The sequence below is a fragment of the Brachycentrus maculatus genome, unplaced genomic scaffold, assembly GCF_059751285.1.
Source record: "Brachycentrus maculatus isolate JH-2025_06_01 unplaced genomic scaffold, ASM5975128v1 h1tg000241l, whole genome shotgun sequence".
Taxonomy (NCBI): Eukaryota; Metazoa; Arthropoda; class Insecta; order Trichoptera; family Brachycentridae; genus Brachycentrus; species Brachycentrus maculatus.
In genome coordinates, this window is record NW_028280992.1 from 370779 (window position 1) to 394373 (window position 23595).

At 36.1% G+C, this 23595-nt stretch overlaps 1 protein-coding gene across 3 annotated transcripts; it reads left to right on the plus strand.

Moving 5' to 3' along the window:
- Positions 1-1553: 1553 nt before the first annotated feature.
- LOC148306442 (uncharacterized) lies at positions 1554-23097 on the plus strand. Of its 3 annotated transcripts, none has more exons than XM_088264976.1 (13): positions 1554-1590; positions 2047-2278; positions 3631-3728; positions 5732-5886; positions 6874-7314; positions 8491-8781; positions 11093-11382; positions 14421-14528; positions 17571-17708; positions 18748-18841; positions 19886-20047; positions 20765-20976; positions 22213-23097. In XM_088264976.1, coding segments are annotated over exons 1-13 (2826 nt in total). In that variant the 5' UTR covers positions 1554-1588; the 3' UTR covers positions 22816-23097. The 3 variants fall into 3 exon arrangements, with proteins under 3 accessions (XP_088121102.1, XP_088121100.1, XP_088121101.1); XM_088264974.1 differs by having other exon boundaries at positions 1567-1835; XM_088264975.1 differs by lacking the exon at positions 14421-14528 and having other exon boundaries at positions 1567-1835.
- Positions 23098-23595: the final 498 nt, after the last annotated feature.

Sequence of the window (23595 nt, forward strand, 5' to 3'; positions counted from 1 at the left end):
AGATAAAATATATCTGTTACGAAGTATTCAGTAAACATTGAAATTCAGGCGCGAGTAAATATTTGTTAACAAAATCAAATAAATAAAAATAAAATTATACATATTTATTTTAGTCGTGCCTCAACTCAACTTTGTCACAAGTTGATTGATTTCTATTATCCTTTGTCTATATACCAGTAGATAAATCGTCGCTTATCCCACAAAATGTTGTAACTGTAATTTTTCGAAATTAGAGCTTTTTTCATCTTAAAAAAGCGTCACATCTTAAACGTGCACATGCTCACTAAATATCATTTGGGTGATACGATGATGACGCAGGGAGTCCTATATATCCAAATTATAAAAATTTCTAATAGACGCTACTAGCTAAACCATAGTATTTGACAGAATTTACTTTAAAAAAAAGAAATAATAGTGTTTTTTTTATTATTTATACAAATATTTCAATTTCATACGATTTATGTGAGCCTAAGCGCTCATTATTAGAAATAGGTATCAAAGTGTGGTAGAGTAGGTTCGAACCGAGAAACTCTGACTTAAGAGTCCACGACAATAACCACGGGACCACAACCCGACACATATGGAATTTGTTTGGGTTCATTCTTTACATAAGATGCGGCTTTTTCAAAATACTGGAGAACATTCAAGAGCAAAATCTGTCTTTTCATCACCCATAAAAAATATTAATGTAGCTCATTATTAGAAATAGGTATCAAATTGTGGTAGAGTAGGTTCGAACCGAGAAACTCTGACTTAAGAGTCCGCGACAATAGCCACGGGACCGCAACCCGACACATATGGAAATTGTTTGGGTTCATTCTTTACATAAGATGCGGCTTTTTCAAAATACTGGAGAAAATTCAAGAGCAAAATCTGTCTTTTCATCACCCATAAAAATATTAATGTAGGTTGTATGATACAGTTGATGAAAATTGAACCCAGGACCTCCAGCGCCAAACCAAACCTTCTAACCAAACCAAACACGCCTTTAAAAATAAAAATGATATTTCTTTCAAATTTATTATATGATAAAAGTATTAAAACATTTTTTGATTATATTAATGACTACACTAAAAAAATATATAATTTTTTTAAGGCTTCTTGTGGCCTTTGTCATATATATTTTTTTAAATTATGTCGTATCTGCAAAAAGTAATTATTTAGAAAAAAATACTATTTTTTTAATCAACATTAAATCCACGACAAAACGGAATAAAACACTGTTTCCGAGCGCAAAGTTTACTTTTCAAAACTATACGTAGATACGACAGTTAGTAAGGTAGGCGACGAGACGACGATATGCATCATTAGGACAAACAAAAACACACATTTATATATTTGGCAGTACCGATTAAATATTATTAGTGCCAATAAATATTCCTTTTTTGGAAGTAAAAAAAAATATTTTTTTAAATGAATTTTACACACGAATGCTACAAGATATAACCATTATATATTTGTATTTTTTAGAGTCGTGTTCACTGGGTGAATCATGTATAAATGAGACTCAAAGCGGTGACTGTACTAATTAAAATAATTACGTACTTGTACTTGTATAACCAAAACACAGCATATCATCAAAGTAACCATGTAGGTAGATATTTAGATTAACTTAAGACTTAGGTTGGTACCAGTGGATAGAAAAAATATTGTCACAAAAAAAAGTTGTATGCTGGCAGCATTGTTTTTTTTTTTGGTAAACGGTGATCTGCGCCATTTTTTCCAATTTCTTTTGAACATTTTGAATTTCCACATCCGTTGTACGGGTCGTAATTGCATTACCTTTAACTAGTTTTTTTTCAATCTATAAATCGCGTAGTATTTTTACATCAAAAGTGAGTGAATATTAGTTTAGTTCTCCTTGTTTTGTTTTTGATAAATACAAAATCATTTAACTTGGCAAAAATAACAAATTATTTTCTTCGTAACATTCATGTGTTCATAATTAACTGCGTTCGTAATTAACACAAACAAGTGACTATTTACGATTTTAGCATAATAGTACGATTGCTAGGTGTGTTATTTATATTTATTTACTAATTTTAGGGGTAAAATGCCGCCAACTTCTCAAAGCCGACGTTCTCGTATCCACCGGCGCATTTCAGAGCAAGATCGTTGGCTTGATGACATAGGTCTTTTCAGAAAACACATAATAACAGATTCAAATTGCCTATTCCGCGCTGTTTCTGAAAACATCTACAATAATCAATCTTCTTTTGAAAAAGTGAGAGGGGAGTGCATCGCTTATATGGCAGAAAATGAAGAAAATTTTAGTTCGGTGCGTACAAAGTTATTTTAATATTGAGATGGATCCGAAATGAAATTTTTCAGATACATCTCTAAAGTATTTCCGAGTTTACTGGAATCCAATTTAATTTGGTTCAATAAACTAGTTTGTGATTTAAATATTCATTTGGTGTTATTTTTTTCATCTTCATAGTAAAATGTTTTTAATTTTAATTAGTTTGCCCCCCATTTTTTGTCAACTTTTTGTTCAACCAAAAATGGCGAATCAGAGAAATGACCTATTAGATTCTGGTTACATTCATCATGGATTTTAAATAATTTATAAAATATTTACCATATTCTAATTGAAGGCAATGGGCAAAGTTTTGGATTAGAATATTTCGCCAGCCATTGAAACATTGTATAACTAGAGGTCAAGATATCAAAGAATACTGATATGTTTTACTAAAAACCGTATGCTATAATGGAGTTCCAAGTTAGAGGATAAACATAGAAATTAACGCTTATTTATTTTTTTACAAAAATGTTAATAAAATTAGTATACAACCACTCACCGATTCGGTGAGTGGTTATATACTAATTTTATTAACATTTTTGTAAAAAAATAAATAAGTAAAAATGACTAACCACAAAGTAAATGCTTTAAATATTAATAATATTGAGAATAATATAGAAATTAACGCTTATATAACTTCAAATATTTACACATTTTTATTGATTGTTGCGTAGTACAGTTGATTATCTTAAAATAACACAGGTTTGTATGCTTACGATACTTGCCTAAGGGTGAAGACTGACCGGAGCATTAAGCTCAGTACCAGGGTTGCCAATCTGTGGAAAATTCCCCAAACTGCGGGGAATCTATTATTTTTTCTTCATCTGGAGTAAGCTGTAATTTATTTAAATTACAAAACCAAGAATCCAGTCTTCGTCATCCGACATTTTAACTACGAATGCAAAGTTGCAAAGATTCATACAGATTTTGGGTTATTGATTCTATACAAATTTAATACAGATTTCTAGGCTGTAATTCAGATTTTTTGGTGTGACATATGGCAACACTGAGGCACAAGGCCACAAACGAGCACTGATCGCGGTCAGTCAGTAATGCCGTAACGTCATAACTTAACATGCTCGCCGCGAGCGATGTTACGACAAAATGCTCCTGTCAGTCTTCACCCTAAGGCAACATCGACATAGATAGTTTCACATTGTAATATATAGGACTAACCTGTCGACTAGGAGCCGGCCTATTCCCCTCTTCATGTCCCATGGTCTCCACTGAAGAACTCTGGATGCCCATTCTATATTTATTATATTACTAACAATCGAATAAAACAAATATAAATATTTATTAAAAAAAATTATATTTCTGTTTATTAGATGATCCAAGGATCTTTTGAAAGTTACATTCAAGAAATGTCAAACTCTGCTACGTACGGTGGCTTGACCGAGATAACTGCTATGAGTCATCTCTATAAGTAAGTGTATTTCAATTAATCTTAGCGTTGAAATCGATCAAAAGGAAGTTAACCCTTTCCGGTTCCCCAAAATTAAAAAAAAAATCTAGGTAGACAGTTACATTCCAACTGGAAAAAATATTTTGTCCTCTGCTCCACATACTGTTGTATGTAATAGATACGAGTGACAAAAATGTAAGCTTGGAATTTAAATTAATAATACTAATGATGACAAAAATGTTGAATAACATCCGACATGGGACCTAAGAGCAAAAAATCGATGTCAAATGAGATTCGACATTGGACCAGTAAGGGTTAAAGTATGTTCTTGTATAAAGGGTTGTTATTATTTATGAGGGTTATTTAAAACCGTTCGCCTCCATAGTGTAATGGTCAGCACAATCGGCTACCGTACTGGAGGACCCGGGTTTGATTCCCAGGGGGGGTTAAATAAATTGAAGTGATTTTTTCACTGTAGTATTTATTCAATATTACCTTGGACTGGTACCTGAAGGTACCAGTCCAAGGTAATGTTTTTTAAATGCAGTCTTTGGTCCAAAAATTCTTAGTATTTTAATTATTCGAATTTAAATACTTGAAAACATAATTTTCTTGCGAAAAACTAAATAGTAAAATTATTTCTTATATAGGTGTATTTTGTCAAATTATTTGGCAAAATATGATTTTTATCTTAAGATAGGCCCTTTTTATCTTAAGTAAGGGCTTAAGCCCTCTAAAGAAGACTTGAGGAGGAGGCGGTGTATTCCGTTATCAAGTTTTGTTGTTGCTAAGCATTACATTTTTTTCAACAACGTAAAGCGAAAGGGAAATATTTGCCACTGACGATACCTCTAAGGATATTGTTCACATACAGTTAACCCTAGACCACGGGAATTATTTCAATGTACCTTAATATGGGACTATCGTAAAATGTAAGCCGATAAGAAAAACTCACATTTTGCCAAAAGCGTTAACTAAAAATATTAAAAAAATTTGTGTTACATGTTTTTCGAGAACTTTTTATAAAACACAAACATAAAATATTTGTAAAAAATTAAGATACGTGCTAGTTCTCACTACATTCTTTAAATGTGTTGCCTCGGTGCTCCCCACAGATTGGATGTTTTTCTTAAATTTTACAAATGCCCCGTAATCTATGATTAAAATATATTGTTAACTTTTTTCAATGTGAGAAACTCTTCATCCGCCTCCGTAGTGTAATGGTCAGCACGCTCGGCTACCGTTCTGGAGGTCCCGGGTTCGATTCCCAAGGGGGGTAAAATAAATATAAGTGATTTTTTCACTGTCATATTTATTCAATATTACCCTGGACTGGTACCTGAAGCGGAGGGCTGATCACCTTTCCTTCATGTGTAAACGATCAAGATAACATTGCGTTTATATGACGCAGTGCCCTATGCACCATTGGGGTGCGGATAAGGGTTTTATTTTTTTATTATTATTTTTCACTGTGACATAAATATTGCTTTTTCTAACATTGGTTCTGAATACTAAATTACCAACTTTTCTCAATATAAAATTATTTTCCTTTTTATCGCAAATTATTACTTTTTCCCCATAAGCCAAGTTCGGCTTTGCACCCTTCTCGCTAACCACTTATTCCGCCGTTTGTTTTCTACTTTTCTTAACCTGTTAACCGGGCGGGACGCATAAATCCGTCAAACGTAACCAATATCGGGTACAGGCAGGACATATGAATACGTCCTTGAAATAGATGTTGCGCCCTGGAACTGGCGGGTCATCCATACATGTCCCGACATGAATTTAAGACACGGAGTAAATCAGTATCATTTGGCTATTGAGAGTGGTAGACGTGTTCTGGGTGAGCAGTGACGGGTACGTACTTACACTTACCTACCTATTTTCGCGCCTGTTACAAGTTGCGTAATTGGACAGCGGACCGCCCAGTTAACAGGTTAAAATGAAACCTCGCAACTGTGTTTGGAATTGACCGTCTCATTTGTACATCTTTGTCATGTGTATTTTTGAATAATTTTCCGCAGAAGGGATTTTACTATCTTTGACAATAACAAAGGACCCAAATCAAATGTTTCTCACGGATACGGAAATGAAATATTATTGTATTTGATTCGAGAGAAGCAACATTACGATGCACTGTTTGCCAAGGAACACATGAACAATGTGTCGTTTTGCCAATGTAAGTATCTTAATCTAATTTAAAATTAAATTACTTCTAAAATTTAGCTATTTTTGGATGTACATATGTCTACGAGCAATTCAGGCAAGAACAGTGCAAGGTACTCACTGCATTTGTGATCCTCGGAACAACAATTCACACCTCAATTTCCCAGGACAGAGCACTTATATTGTAATATTATAGTTTTTAGCTAAATATATGGCTCATTCTTTATACTATTGACATCTGTGTAAATAATCACAAATAAAAATAGTCTTTTGTGCAGATTTTTCATTTAAACTTTAAACAAAAGAAGATAATGATAATGAATGTAGATGTAAATACAGTAACATAAATGTTCTAATTGTTATCTCTTTATAATAATAAAACTTCTTGTGTTTTGAGAGAGAGTTCGCTTACAATGTGTGTAAAATAAGTTACATATTGAACTTTTATGTATATATAAAAATATCAATCCTTAAAAAATATCAATTTTGGCACATCACATAGTAGTTAAGTTTATATATTTTTGTAGATTATCTTTTAAGAAATTTAAATATTGAATAATTAAATTTTTTGCAATATGTATGTTGCTAAAGTGTTTTATTCTTACAAAATAATAATTATTTCGAGCTACGGTTGTATTAGAGTGATATAATTATGGTGGTTTATTGTATTTCTAGAATTCTGTTTACATTATCCCTTTCTTGAAATATTTGTAAAATAGATGTTTTTTTCTTAATTCCACATAAATATACTAGGATTGATGGAAATATTGTACGCTTTTTTTATAAATAATTTTATTAATGATTTTTAAAATTTAATTTAAAGTAGTTTCCTAAGATCCTTCCCACCCAAATTCAAAGATGTAAAAAATATTAAATTAACCAAAATAAACAGTTTCCATTGGGCTATGGTAATCTTGGTGGCAATAATAACTCTTGTGTTTGAGAATGAGAGAAACGTAAAGTAAAAAAGTGAAAATTTCATTTAATGATATTTTTATAGCATTGGCGTATGAGATTTTATACCAGGGAGTGTATAAAATGACTGACTTAGATTTCGCCGTGCGGAAGATGTTGTACAATGAAAATACTAACCATCATATCGAGTATTTTATGATGGAGGGTGAGGAACATCGCCAGAAACTCACGGAAATACCAGACTACAACCCCGACGGGGATAATTCATCAAGCATAATGAAGTACCCCACGGACGGTGGTGGAGACGTTCCCCAACAGCGGCCGGAGGAGACCAAGAATAGTAACATTACTATTACCGTGTATCCGATCGACTCGCAAAACGGCATCGTGATTAGTCTGGACACCAACAGCGCCAAGGATCTGTTGGACAATAAGATTCTACCTTTTCCTTACAAGGTAGCTAAGGCTCTGGATCCCAATGTTTACCGAAACATTGAACTTGATACGTGGTATGAAATTAAAAGAGGTATGTATTATGTTATTCCCATTATTCTTCTTCTCCGTCTTATTCCTCATTGCTGAGGGTTGTGACCCTTGCAGAAGCAATGACTCTTCTCCAGTTATCCCTTGACTGCGCTAGACGTAGCGCTCCAACCACTGAGGTGCCTGCTGCTGCCTTAATTTGATCGGTCCACCGTGTGGGGATCTTCCTCTCCCTCTCTTTCCCTCCAGGCTACCGATCGCAACTAGTCGTTCCAGGCTATCCTTGTTGCCACGCGCAACGTGTCCAAAGAACTGGAGAATCCGTCGTGTACAGAATTATTCAGTGTTATCAAAACAGGGGTGCCTGACTTTCCTGTCTAAGTCAACGCCTCCTCAATGTAGTGGTTTATGCGGGAATAGCAGCGCTTGGGTGGCAAACTCATACTCGTAATTTTAAGACTGCGAATGAATATGAGCCTTCACCAGTTCCCAGATTAGCCTGAGTGTGACTGGGGCAAGGAGTTTTCATCGTATTTATGAAACCGAGTGCTGCTCGGGAAAATTGTATTACGACTTCTCGGTATTGATTTGCCTGGGCCAAATATATTTATGTAGTTGCGCGGTATGATCGATAATCCTGAAATTATCCGAAGCGTTGGTCTGTGTGTTTCCGATAGTTACCTAAGACAGCATCGGCATAGATTGTTTCAAACTTGCACAACCTGCCGATGGTTATGCGTTTAGGAACAGCTACCGCTATTTTGAATAATATCACACTGGATATATCGGTAGTGTAATGGCAAAGGGGTATATCTGTCAAATTTTTCATTTTCTAATTTTCTTCCACAAAATGTCTAAAATAGTGTATTCCATAATCTAGCAAAAGGATATAGCTGTAGTTGCAGTACTTATTCAGTTTTAATAAGATATGTACATATGGCATCCGAAAAAAATATTTAATTTCACAAGTTTGTTTTTGCCCTCTTGTAAAATTTGGTCTGAGACAGATATACCCCTTTGCCTTTACACTACCGATATATCTGTTCCATGTGTCTAAGGAATATTCCGAAGCAGGATTCTTCTACATCTTTAACAAGAATCTTCTTGCTTACTTTTTAATTTATATTTTTAATTTATATGCCTTAAATGTTAGTTTGTAATGTGTATATATATTAATTATTGAATAAATTGAATTGATTGATATTGTTTGCGATTGCAGAGGAGCAGTCGGGCGGGTACTACTGCGACGGGCTCTCGCTGCAGGTGGGCGTGAAGTGCCTGTGCCGTCTGGGCGGGGCCGGGGGCGGGGTGGCGTACCACTGCCACATCCAGCACATGGCGGCGGGCGCGGGGCCCTGCGTGGTGTTTGTGGAGGAGCTGGGCGAGATGCGCACCGTGGGCCTGGACCAACTGCGCCCGCTGCCGCCCGCCGAGGCCAAGCCCTGGTACACGCCGCACCGCCGCCACCGCGCCAACTTCTCCACCATCACGCACATACTGCGACAACTAGGTACTTTTTTATTATCATTTTTATTGTTTATAAAGAGATATATTTGGAGATTAAATAATATGGAGATTTTTTATAAAAGGAAAGCACTTTAAAATAATATTCCTCTAATTAACAACCAAATAAATTCTACTTATAGTCCATTATTTGATTCAACATCGGTTAAGCAAGATTTGTCAATATCCAATTCAAACCCTGTCCACTCCTTTCACTTACTAACTAACTAACTAACTAACTAACTAACCATCACGCCGCTTCCCCGCAGGGGTAGGCAGAGAGAATAGAGCGCCACACCACTCTGTCCTTGCAAACATTCTTCGCCTCTTCCACGTTCATGCATCTCCTCATACATACCCGCCGATTGTTACGACTCCTAACCTGACCACTTTCAAGTATTTGGCATACCTGATCGTGCCATGTTTTTCTCGGTCTTCCTCTCCTTTCACTCTACGAGTATATAAGCTGATTTATTAATAATGATTAAAGAAAACACTTAGTTTTTTACCACTTGAGTTTTATTATAGACTACATGTTTCAGAAGTTAAACTTTCATCATTCAAGTCTGTATAATAACTAAAATATAAAATATAAAATTGTTCTATAAATAAGGAGAGGGGAAAGTAAGGGGACGGAGTTTGAAAACAAAGGAAAAATGGAAAGCAACGGTGAAGAATTTTGAAACAATATATTATTTAATAAATTATTATTAGAATTCAGGTTTTTTTGGATTTCTAAATTTTCAAGATAACCTCATTGCATGTTTAACCTCGGCTAGTAAAAACTTTAGTGCATGTTGGTCTGCGGGTCAACCAAAAATCGCATGTGTTAAACAGATAATAAAAGTAAGGCCCTGATAGCCAATATGATCAACAGGTGTTATTTAAAAAATTTTGTTGATAATAAATTTCAGAACATTTGAAACCTTTTAAACACATTGTTTGCGGGAAACGCTTAAAAGTGTCTTTTACATACTGTTGGCAGAGAGCGGGAGGCACTTATAACAATAGTTAAAGAATGCTATTTGCTTACTTTTACATTACACAGATCGGAATTGGGCCTTGCGGTTACTTGTGATTAGTATGCGACCCTTAAGTATACTAACTATGGTCGGGGTTGAAGAAAAAACCGCAAGGCAATGTGTTAATAAATAAAGTCGTGGTTTTTTTTAAAGAAATTAATGTAGATCTGGATGTAAAATAGTATAATGGGGAAATTTTGAAACGGGAAAACGGGTAGATCATTTACTATATTTAGGAAGAATGTTTTCTCGGGATGAAAATATTGATAATGATACAGAAAGGAGATTGAATGGTGCATTATATTCAGTGTTAGCAAATAGAACCCTATCAGCGAAAGCTAATCTGGCAGTATACAATTGAGTTCTGGTTCCAACCTTAATATGGAAGTGAAGCAAGAAGTTGGCAAAACAAGTGTGAAAATCGAGTGAATGCATTCTCGCAGATGAACGTGCGGCAAAACGTTGTATAATAGATGTTTGAATGGTGATAAGAATAAAATGCAAGGTTGAGATAAGCATTATCAATCAAATTAAGAAAGGTGTGTTGACATGGTTTGGGCATAGAATGGCATAGCCATATTTGGGTAATAGAAGCAGAGGAAGACTGAGGAAAACTTGGCATGATCAAGTATTTCCAATACTTGATAGTGGTCGGGTCAGAAGTCAGAATAATTGGTGTATTTATGAATGTGGAAGAGGCGAAGATTGTGTGCAAGGACAGATTTGTGTGGCGTTCTATTCTCTCTGACTACCCCTACGGAAAAGCGGTGTGATGTTAGTTAGTAAAAAAAAATATCACTGTATTGTGAATAAATAAAAATATACATTTAAAAAATATATATTTATTGCAAACTAAGAATGTGTTCTTACAATGTTGCTAATCATTTATGGCACTTATTTTATGGGTCAGACTCCAGGGTGCAGAACGGAGATTAAATCTGTGCTAAATTTAAACGTTTACAACCAACCAGCTTCATGTTTCACTTGTGTTTTATTATTCAACATTCCTAGTATTTCACAGTGCTGTTTATTGTGCATTGTTCTGCAAGGAGCGCAGCGTTTCTGTAATATTATATTTGCCAATGCGTCTTGTTACATTTTCCTTTTTTATAAATAAATATCGCAAGGCGAAAACTCGCTGGAGTAATCAGAAATGTAATAATGCTCCGGCATAGCGACATGGGTTTATATGTTATTTTCCCGTGTGACGTTCATTGTTTCCCCCTCATTCGCTAGCCGCATTTCTCGGCGAACGGTTGTGCCTGTATTTTGTAATAATTCATTGTGTTGGCGCAGGGTATATCGGCTCCGCCAATAATTTGCATCGGTTCCGTTGCAAAGTCAAGAAGACCGGGGGTTTCGGCCAAGATTTGACTCGCATTAAGGACAACCAAAACTTCGGGAAGGGCCGAAACTATTCCAGGAACAGCTTCTTCTGCAAGGAGAACATTGTGGAATTAAAGATGGAGGACGCCAACAACAACACTATGTGGAATGATAATTACTGCGCGAATTCTAACCAAGGAGACCAACAGTATTTGGATAAATACACTCGGATGGACGTGGTCAACTTCGATCGTTGCAACGTAAGTTGTTTTATTTTTTCACCCGGCGTCGGCGCAGTCAGTGACCCCTTTAGTAATGGCATACCACGTGTTTGGTACCTCACTTTCTTGAGTTTAAGTGTTGACATTGTTATATATATTTTTTAAAGTAGCTGATTCTCCGTATTACTGACTTCTGTTAAAATAATCCTAAAAATGCATACTTTTATACAGTTGATGATAAAATCAACTTGTGGTATTATGATAGTAACGTGAGCTAGGGTGTTTTAAGTGACGCACACAAAAAAAATGTCAACGTAAGTATTAGCATGTTAAGAAAAATGTCACTACTTGAAAGCTTAAATGGGAATTTATTATCTAAATGCTTTGTGATAATAAATATACACATAAATATGTATGTATGTTCTTGCAAGCGTTTGTGTGTGTGTGCATGCATGCAGGTATACTTGCTGCGTGTTTATGTGCACCCGTGTGTGCATGTACGCGTGTGTGTGTGCGCACACATTTGTACGTGTACACGTTTGTGCGTGTACACGTTTGTGCGTGTACACGTTTGTGCGTGTACACGTTTGTGCGTGTACACGTTTGTGCGTGTACACGTTTGTGCGTGTACACGTTTGTGCGTGTACACGTTTGTGCGTGTACACGTTTGTGCGTGTACACGTTTGTGCGTGTACACGTTTGTGCGTGTACACGTTTGTGCGTGTACACGTTTGTGCGTGTACACGTTTGTGCGTGTACACGTTTGTGCGTGTACACGTTTGTGCGTGTACACGTTTGTGCGTGTACACGTTAGTGCGTGTGTGTATGCACGTGGGTGAACTTGATACGTGTGTGCGTGCATGCATTTGTACGTGTGTGCATGCACGTGGGTGTACTTGACGCGTGTGTGCGTTCACGCGTTTGTACGTGCCTGCATTTGTACGTTTACGCATTTGTGCATGTGTATGTACGCGAGTGTGCTAGAACGCTTGTGTGCGTGTACGGGTTTGTACGTATACGCGATTGTGCTTGTGTACATGCAAGCGGGCGTGCTTTTACGAATGATTTGTAATGCGTTGATTGGCTCATTCTTTTTTTTAAAAATATTTTTCATTATAAAATGGACACATTCCGTTTGCTACAGCCGCAAATATGCTTCTTCTGCAGCGTGTATTGAATCATTGGAACAAATTGGTGCCAATTGATCCTCAAACCATTGCGCATTGAACAGGTTCACAAGTTACCATCGTGGAGCGCTTCTTGTTTGCGATCTCATGAGATTACTTTTTGATTCTAATTATTTTAAAGTTGTAATCATTTAATTTGTTAATTCACATCAGAATGCTGATAAATTATGTAATATGCAGTTGTGAGAAGTGTGTGTAAGGTTGTTATTATGTGAATAGAGTGAAATAACTACATTTTAAGTCATTTTTTCAATAACTGTAAGGTGGAGGCTGACCGGAGCATTTTGACGTAACACGTTACGATGCGAGCCTTCAGGCAGTCAGTACAGCGAGCCGAGCGCTCCATCCATATTTTCGGATGCTGGGTGATACTCGCCGCGAGTGATGTTACAACGTTATGTTATGACGAAATACTCCGTCAGTCTCCACCTTTAGATACGTATTTAGAAATTAAGTGTCCATCCATTATTTAATCAATAAAGATTGTGTATATCAATCTATGATTTTATGTCTTATTTCTTTTTAACATCCGATTGACGGTCAGCCATTGTCTGGAGACTTTTTTTTACTACTCCTTTGTTCAAGGATTTTTAAACAATATGTAGACGACAACAAAACGAGATAAGATTAGTTTGGCTACAGCCCTGTTTGAAATAAACAATGCTCGTGTTGGGCAGCAAGCCGGAATGCCACTCTGCCTTGTGAGGTTCTTGCCAATGAAAGAGGCAAGCTGGTCACGGCTCTCGGGAGGCATGCAAAGTACATGTCCAGCCGACTAAATTGCTTAAATTTTATCATTGTCATGAAAAATACTGGAATTTATTCCTTCGTCCCAGTGTAACTCAAAGCATCGGGTGAATGACTGTTGTTACCACTCCTTTATTGTACTGTTTTATGTCTGTCTCTCCTCAACTTTAAAATTTTTGATTTTGATAAAGCTATTCTGAACATATTTCATTATATTTCAAATATTGAAATCAAACACTAATTTTTAGAGTCTACTAAGTCGTTTATTTTACTTTTAAGAAACATAAAAATAAAAAATAAAATTTGCAATCCTAACAAGGCGAAACAATTGTCACGAATCTAATATTTAAATTTTAAACAACATTTTGAGTGTGTCCAAATACTGTTCACAAATCCAGATTTGGGTTTATCTTGGTTGTCTATAATGGGTAAAATTGGTGAACGTTACACGTGTGTAAAGTGATCACTTAAACTAGCCTATGACGGTCGTTAGCCCCGTAAATGTCCATACTTCCATATTCTTTTTCATCTTTGATGAGATGTCGAAAATAATATTTAAATTTTAAGTTTTGTACAACTTCGTAGACCCTAATAATTAGTGTTTGTTTTTAATATTTAAAATATAAATTATGGAGTTTTCTACAAATTAAACACCAAATCAATAAATATTTTATTATAGTGATAACTCAATTTAGTTGTGTTTGTTAAATTTTCTAATTTTTATTTTCTTGGGTAAAATATTCCACTGTGCCCTGACAAATTTGTAAATAAAACACCTAGAGTGGTAGCATACTTCGTTGCCTCTATTAACCCTTACTGGTCCAATGTGGAATCTGCTCTTAGGTCCCATGTCGGATGTTATTCGACATTTTTTCATCATTAGTATTATTTATTTAAATTCCGAGCTTACATTTTTGTCACTCGTATCTATTACAACAGTATGTGGAGCAGAGGACAAAAAAAATTATTTCCAATTGGAATGTAACTGTCTACCTAGATTTTTAAATTTTATTTTAGGGGACCGGAAAGGGTTAAAAAAAGTGACTAATTTTTAGCTTACATATTGGATTTATATTTCAGTTGTAAAATATGTGTTTTATTTATGTTCTTCTCGGCTGAATTAAACTTTGACATACTTTTCAGGCGTTTATGTTCACATCCATCATTTCAACTAGTCTACACCTGAACTTCCGCAATAGGCCCTTCAGACAAAGAGGGGTTCTCGTATCCAAATATAGAAAGACGTCCTCAGTGAGATTTAATTTCAAACTGAATATGCTTTTTACTAATACAATGTTTTATATTGAGTAACAATCTTACTATGCTTGTACTTTTTATTCTATCAACAATAGGCACCCTAACTTTTAACTGATATTTTTAGGAAAAAATGCATTCAATAATTCACGCCGTACGGGATAAAAAAATATGTTTAATTTCTATGGTCTTTTGCTTGACTCGTTCATGTTGCCACCTTATGTGTCTTGTTGGTGGAGTTCTATTTACAACGATTCAGGAAACACTTGTTTTTATACCACTTGAGTTTATTAATTACTACTAGTTTCGGAAGCTAAACTTCCATGACCTGACGATGGAAGTTTAGATTCCGAAACTAGTAGTTATTTATAATCTCAAATAATCATTGTAACATGTCTTACCACAAAGTAAATGCGGAAACAATAAATAAAATAGAGTTGTATTTAAACATACATTCTCAGATAAAAAGAAAAGAAAAAAAGTAAAAATAAAAACTAACTATGCAATTTTTGCAATATTGATTGATTACCAATTCCTTTATTTTGCTTTGCTCTATATTTTTGTTTGCCTTTATATCTTCACTGGCAACAAATTAAAAATGCTCAGAACTATGTATATTTCTACATTTATTGTTCACTCTTGGGACCATCAACCCGTCGTTGTGTATAGCGGGTATTATAGTCGTGCATTAGAGGATTTTTATAGTTTTAAATGGGATTGACAATCATCTTTGTGCGTGATTACAGATTATTGTCACTGGATTCTTCCAGTTTTCAGTGAAGTAACAAATTGTCTTGAAATCAGAAAATACAACAATAACATTTTACTTTTACCCATTGATATTTATACTGAATATGATAATTATTGCTTAAAATTTTAGCTCAGATGAAACGTCTCAAGTCTGTGTATCTTAAAATCAAAAGGTGTGTTCACGTCAATAATAACTGTGAACAATCCAGGTAGGCCAGACCTACAATAGTCGTTTTCCATTAGAATGGAGGGTTTAGGGTTTCAATTATAAATTCTAAATTGTGTCGGGTTGTGGTCCCGTGGTTAGTGTAGCCGACTCTTAAGTCAGAGTTTCTCGCTTCGAACCCACTCTACCACAATTTGATACTTTTTTCTAATAATGAGCCGCTTAGGCTCACAGAAATAGTATGAAATTGAAGTACTTGTGTAAATAATAAAAAACACAAATATTACTCTTTTTTTAAAAAATAAAATAAAATAAATCCTGTGAATTAATTCCTAATAATTTCCTATAATGTCTTAGAATTTGTTTTGTACTACATTTGACCAAATGATGACAAACAGTCCTAACGGAGGAATAGTATTTGAAAGGCTGTTTTTCAATTTCGACAATGCAGTTTTCTCAGCAAGTAAATTTATGTAACCATCTTTTTTTAATGTCTAAAAAAACTAACTTGCTTGCTGCAGCATGAAACTAACCACTGCCTTGTGGGCCTAAACACCTCACTAATTAAAATTGTCTTCGTGTCTGCAACCAAAAATGAATTGAATATTGGCACAGGATCTCCAGATCCTGTTTTGCATACACTACATACACTTTTGCAACTGGCGTTACGCACTGTAGTACTCTTCTGTTAATAACATAAGGAATGTTTTGGCCAAATTGCTTTATGATCAATTTTATTTACAACTGATTTGGTATACAATCAATTTTATCCACTCAATTTATTTTTAACCAACTTCAACACATTCAATGCGTGTAAAATAATGTCATACAGAGCAAATTTTTGAAAAGAATTTATAATATAACTTCAAAATCTACTTTCTACTTAACCTTTCTGGCAGTACAATAATTGATGTCCGACTTTCTTTGGGGAGTGGGTTGCTATTACACGTAATTTTTTTTCTTCACAAAATGTATTATGAAGATAGAAATTATATAAAAATAATTTTAAAAAATAAAACTCACATCTAGGTTTTATTTTATGACAAAATTACATACAAATATCCACATATGACTGACAGGCGGACTTTGACATTCATTGTCGATAATTCGCACTGATGTTCATTTACGCTATACTCCCGGAAAGGTTAAACATCATAAATATTAGTGTATTCCTTTGTGTTTTCAAAACATAAAACCGGCTACGAATCCTTATTATTCAACAAGACTCCTGTCAACACATGGCTGCAATATTTGTATGAAAACGGGAGATGTGTTCAATGCACTAAATGTGTTAACCAACCAAATAAATAATATCAACTTTATGTTTTGAAAATTGAAAGAATTAACTTTGTGGATCATATTGATATATTATTTTGAGATAAATTAAACCCTGAAGAGGGCAACAGGTTGTTGCCGAATCTAGTTGGTTGTTAATAAAAATGTGAGTGGATCAAAAAACAAAGTACAGTGAAACCTCTATCTATCGTTTTTAAAGGGACCTAGTGAAATAGACTATGAATGCGGGAAAACAATGAATGCGGGATAAAAAAGTCAATACAAGGATATACGATCGAGTAAAAATACCGTCCACCCAATCTGCATAACTATTGGTAGGTTGAAATTTTAAGAATACAAGTTTTAGATGTTAATAAATGTATTTATCAAAAAAAAAAATACGAAGTTGAACAGAACCCAAAGATCTTCAGACCTCTTCTGCTGTATCCATCACACAAGCTTTTGATAGTCTGTATCCCACACTTAGGAATATTGTCGTCGAATGTAACAAAATTGAGAAAATTTAAAAGAATGCAAAAAAAACAGACAAATTATATCAAATATGTAGCATAATTCAAATGATGAATGCGGTAAAATGGTGGATAGAAACGATCGATGCGATCTATTTTGTATGAAATTAATTTGGGGTAGAAGAAATAAACGACACATCCCAGAAAACGATTATTCGAGGAACGACAGATAGAGGTTTCACTGTATTTTTATTTCTCAAAATTATACATGATCTACTTTGATTACTTTTGATGACGGAAGGAAACTTGGACAGCTGTGTGACACTTACTAATCCCATGTTTTTATTGACCTGCATGTTTGTAATGCGATGATTTTAGTATGAAATGGTGGCGATGCCTCTGATGGTAGAACAAAGTAACGGATCTCCGGACAGTGGGCGGGATTCGGTCCGCTCCGTGTCGGCTCCCTACAACCCACAGCCGGAAGGAGTCGGTTCCGTTCATTACACCATTCAGGTGAGAAAACCTTTTGCATTGATTTATCCATTTATTCAGCACCCAATAACTAACGAAACATGTGTTGTGTTTTTGCATTTGGCTTACACCCTAATGTAATGGGCGTGTTTAGCTACCGTGCTGGAGGTCCCGGGTTCGATTCCCGGGGGGGTTGAAAACGAATATTACTGATTTTACACTCTAATATTTACTTGATATTACCCTGGAGGGTCCCTGAAACGCAGGAGTGATCACCTTCCTTCATGTAAGTAATGATCAAAATAACACTGCGTCAATATGATGCAGTTCCCTATGCACCATTGGGTGCGGATAGGGGTTAGAAGTTCTTATCCAAGGCATTGCAGTCTTGTATGAGGATGCATTAGAGTATAATGATTCTTTTTCATCTTGGTTTGGCATATCTAAATGCATGGAAGTGAAGCATGGAGTTGGCAAAAGAACCATGAAAGTTGACTGAATGCAGTCGAAATGCATTCTCTCAGACGAATGTGCGGCAAAACATTGAATGATAGATGAGTGAAGAAAGGATAGTCAAACAAACTTATGAGGCGAATGCGGTTGGTAATAGCAGAGGAAGACCAAGGAAAACTCGACATGATCATGTACTTCAAATACGGGTGTCGAAATCAAGTGTCGGGTTGTGGTTCCGTGGTTAGTGTCGCGGACTCTGGGGTCAAAGTTTCTCAGTTCGAACCCACTCTACCACAATTTGATACCTATTTCTAATAATGAGCCGCTTAGTCTAACAGAAATATAATGAAATTGAAGTATTTTTGTAAATAATAAAAACACAAATATTTATCTTTTTCTTTTATAATTATAATTAAATACTTGATACTTAGGTCAGGAATCGGAATAATCGGCGTGTATGTATGAGAAGATGTATAATTTTTTTTTTTAATTATGTGCATTATCAGCACCCTATGGATTTTAAAGAATAACAAATTAGAATTTGTATATTTTTATTTGTCTGAATATACGTTCAGACATCATCAGTATAAAGCTAAAATTGTGATACATCAATACATGGCATTTTTAGGGTCCCAGCGGCAATGAGGGAAGCGCATCTCAGTTGTTTAGTTCCCATCACCCGAACCTGATGTCCGGCGGCTCCATGGGAGGAACCCCTGCTAGTAAGTTATAAGCGTAGTATAATTCCATACTCTGACTCAGCTTAATCACAATGTGTCAAACATTTAATTGGAAACAGAATGTGCGAAAAAAGGTATGCAGTTGACTAAAATTGATGAGGCAATAGGGCACAAAGATCTATCATGTTTATTTATTTATTTATTTATGGTTCACAAACAATGACAAATATATTACAATAATTGAAATACAGTACAATACAAATTGTTTGTTGTATTAAAATTAAACACTTGAATATACCACTTTAATGAGTTTTATTTTATTTACGACTAGTTTCGAAAACGACAGATGTTTTGATCTTCTGGTACAAACTAAAACTGTACCAGAAGATGAAAACATCTGTCGTTTTCGAAACTAGTCGTAAATAAAATAAAACTCATATTATTTTTTGACATCTCATCAAAGATGAAGAAGAATACGGAAGTCTGGGCATTTACGGGGCTGACGACCGTCATAGGCTGGTTTAAGTGATCACTTTACACACGTGTAAATTGAGTAGTGTGGTTGTCAATAATGGGTAGAATTGGTGAATGTTACACGTGTGTAAAGTGATCACTTAAACCAGCCTATGACGGTCGTCAGCCCCGTAAATGCCCAGACTTCCGTATTCTTCTTCATCTTTGATGAGATATCAAAAAATAATATGAAAATAACTCCTGTAATTGGAGATAATCCAGATTTTGTGAACAAGTATTTGGGCACACTCAAAATGTTGTAAAATAAAACTCATTAAAGTGGTATATTCAAGTGTTTAATTTTAATAAAATAATCATGTCATTCCACAAAGGGCTGATCACCTTTCCTTCATGTGTTAACAAGATAACACTGCGTTCATATGATGCAGTGCCCTATGCATTGGGTGCGGATAGGGGTTAGAAGTTCTTATCCAAGGCATTGCAGTCTTGTATGAGGATGCATTAGAGTAAAATGATTCATGCAGTGCCCTGTGCACCATCGGGTGCGGATAAGGGTTGAAAGAAAGAAAGATATTGATGACATTACGCATAATAATGATGTTTGCTCGCCAGTGAATGTGGGCCATGGCGGTGTGGTGTGGGGTGTGCCCCCCTACTGCGCCCCCCTGTACTGCGCGCCCCCGCGCCCCCCGCACCTGCTGCCCCCTCCGCCGGGGGTCAATGTCGCCGTACAAAGGTCCATCAATATCAACGGCTCTGATCTGCCGTACCATGGTAAGCACTGCACTATGTTTAAAGTCATGTTAGTCAAGATACATTATATACTGTTATATGTACAATACACATATCGTAGTCATACAGGAGAAAGTGACCAACTACCAAAACGTAAAATGTTCAGGAGGGCCATTCAAGTCACTTTTGCTTGGCAAGAAAATAAACATCAATGCAGATAGTCATTTTTACCAAGTCAATATATTATACTTCCAAGTTTAAAATCCTTTGGGATTTTTTCAGGGCAATATTAAGCTAGTAAGATATCAAATAGTCAATGATCACGTTTCGGTAAAACAATGCACTTGGTCACTTTCTCCTGTATGACTACGATATAATTATCCTTTATAAAAGAGGAAATAACAAATAAGCTGTAATCCCTCGTTACACATATCAAGAGAAATAACACATACAGGAATGCCTTGTTATACATCTAAAAGAATAAGACAGGCCATCAATATCAATGGCTTGGACCTGCCCTACCACGGTAAACACTGTATATTTGAAGTCTTTTGTCATTGCAAATACAGTAATCTCCTATTATAAGGGGAGAAATAATAAATACGGTAAAATTTTATCAAAACAAGACGAATGTAATGTCTTAAATGTTAGTTTGTAATGTATAAATTAATTATTGAATGAATTGAATTGAATTGAATTGAATTGAATACCCACCTATTGTTTCGGCTCCTAACCTAGCCTTGTATATTTGTGTTTCAGACATATCTACCTTGCGCTACTTCTTTAACTTGGGCATTGAGTGGATGTACGCGTGCGGCGGGTGGCCCCTGCCCCCTCCCCCGCCGCCGCACGGCTTGCTGCACCCCCCGCCGCCGGCGCCTCCCGCCCTCTCCCTGCTCCCGCCGCCCCCCCCGCCGCCCTACGCCTCAGTGCACCACAACCACCGCGTCTCTCCGAACCAACTCGCTGCGGTGAGTGCTGACAGATCTGTGATTGCTTTTTTCTTATTGTATTTGCAGAACCTGGCGGTCAGGAAAGGTATTCATATTAATATCTTTCTATTCAGCAGACTCTGCGCAAACTTTGGGAAATGTCCCGGGTTCGATTCCCAGGGGGGGGGCGTGAAAATAACTTATAGTGATTTTGCACCTAAATATTTATTTAACCCTTTGGACGCGTAAATCGACTATAGTCCATGGCTTGTAAAACAAATAAAAGGAATTTTATATAATACTTTTTAATCAATTTGTATTTTTTGCTTAACGCGTTCAAAGTGTTAATATTATACATTTTATATTTGAAGCACTAACTTTGTGATTTTCCATTTTATAATTAAAATGTAACTTTGTTTTAAAATCACTTTTAAAACAAAGTTACATTTTATTTATATAGGGTTATTATTACCCTGAATAGTCCCTGAATCGCAGAAGTGATCAACTTGTCTTCATGTTAGTAACGATCAAGATAAAACTGTGTCAATACGATGCAGTGCCCTATGCATCATTGGGTGCGGATAAGGGTTTAGTAAAAGCGGAAGGTCTTACACAGATTTTGTTATTAGCTTTACTGTTATTTTCTCTCCTTTCAGACACCGGTTGAAATTCAGTTTGAATTATTTTAGTTTCATTTTATTTATAAATTCTTCATGTTTGAATGGCTATCAGGAACGATAAAAGTCATAAATTATTTACAGATAATTCGTATGACCATGATAGTTTACACGCATTTTGCAGTGATTCTTTAAGTGATGTAATGCATCGTTTTGTAGATGGCTTATTGTTGCATTATCAAAGAATGGGAGCGTAGCAAAGGACTGATCATCTAGCATTTGTTTAATTAATTATCATGCGAATACCACATCGACCTGATGAAGCACCCTATGCCCCATCTAGCTCGAAGAAAAATAATATTATTAGGATGGAATTCCATTGAAAACTGTTGTGGGTTCAGGTTGTAGAAGACGAACAGTAAAAGTTGCTATTGTAGTTCTTTGACTTTGGTTTATTCTATATACATATAAGTTACTAGGAGCTCTAAGTGAGTCTCTCTTAAAGGAGAGACTTTTCTGGAGTTACCTTTGCCGGACTACGTGGGTGTTCTAGTGATTGCGGGATATTGTTGTAACCCCTGACTCCAACATACCCACATTACTTACAAAAATATTGTCTATGTTTAGGATGTTATCAGCATCATTTTTCCTTTATCAGGAAATGCAGCAGAACCTCAGTCTCGAAGAGTCCCCCAACGGCTCCAACACTTCCCAGGAGCACAAGTCCGCCGGGAAACCGCCAGCCGGTACGCAGCGGCCCAACTGCAAGGGCTCTGACTACACTCCGCGCTCCCGGGGCACCTTCAACAATAGGTACAAGAGGAACGACGAGCACAACCGCCCCGCTAACAACAACGCCGGCAACAATCGCAACTACAACAGGAACAACGCCGGCAACAACCGTAATCACTACAACAAACCTAAAAATGGATCGGAGACTGCCAACATGGGTAATGAAAGCTCCGATGGCAAAGATCAGGGTGCTGAAAATCAGCAGTCTGACGCTTCGATGGCAGGTAATTTGTCCTATGTCTCCTACCCCCCGCCGCCGCTGTACCGCGTCCCTTGCTACTCCGTGGACGGAGAGGGGTCTCTGGTCCCCGTGGGATACGCCCCGCAGTATGTTTCCTACGGCGACGAGACTGGCGAGGCTTCGTACCTGCCGCCGCCGCCGCCTCCGCAGTATGTGACCTACGCGCCTTCCGTGTTCTACCCCCCGACACACTTCCCTCCCCCGGCCAACGAAAACCAGAACAAGTAAATAACAACTGGATTCGGACACCATTCATTCAAACTGTTTATGTGGGGGTCCTCATCAAAACTTTACATTTCCATTATAAATGATTTTAAGTAATTGTTACGTTTTGGTGCGATTTAATGATTTCATATTGGTTTAACACAGCATTGGTCACTTTTTGTCGTATGTAATTAAGATTTCGATAGAATACAGTAAACAGAGCAGATTTGCATTTAAAGGATTTTTGTACAATATTGGAAATGTAACTTTTCCGTGAGGACTTCCACATATCCTAACGTATAAAATCATATACAGTAGAATCGCGATATAACGAAATCCAAGGGACCAAAAAATATTAATTCGTAATAACGAATTCCCACATATAACGATTTTTTTTTAAATCATACTTAGTATGTATATGTTGCACGCCGTTGCAAAAAATGTTGCGCGGCTTTTCAAAAAGATCGCAAGTTCTGCAAGCAAAGGAGGAAGGGGGCCATAGGGAACTGAATACCTACATATTTTCACTTTTTTTCTTATTAACCTTACGGTGATAAAAGTGCCGCGGGAATCGATGATACTCGTATGTGTTTTGTACACAATATGAGAATGTGATTTTAAAACCGGAAAAACGTAAATATTCCTAGTTGCTTTTACTGGCCATATTTAAAGTTGAAATATAACAATTTTGTAATGTTGGGTCTGGTAAATATGTATCTGAAAATGAGAATAATAACATCAAATATAATAATAATAATATCACAAGTAGCCGCCAAAGCCGAGAACAAGAAGGGCTTGCGCGCT

What these genes read in the sequence shown, in the direction of transcription:
- LOC148306442 (XM_088264976.1), top strand. An exon ending in GCACATACTGCGACAACTAG is followed by an intron (nt 8,782 to 11,092) that starts GTACTTTTTTAT and finishes GTGTTGGCGCAG; the next exon opens with GGTATATCGGCTCCGCCAAT. An exon ending in CTCTGATCTGCCGTACCATG is followed by an intron (nt 20,048 to 20,764) that starts GTAAGCACTGCA and finishes TTTGTGTTTCAG; the next exon opens with ACATATCTACCTTGCGCTAC.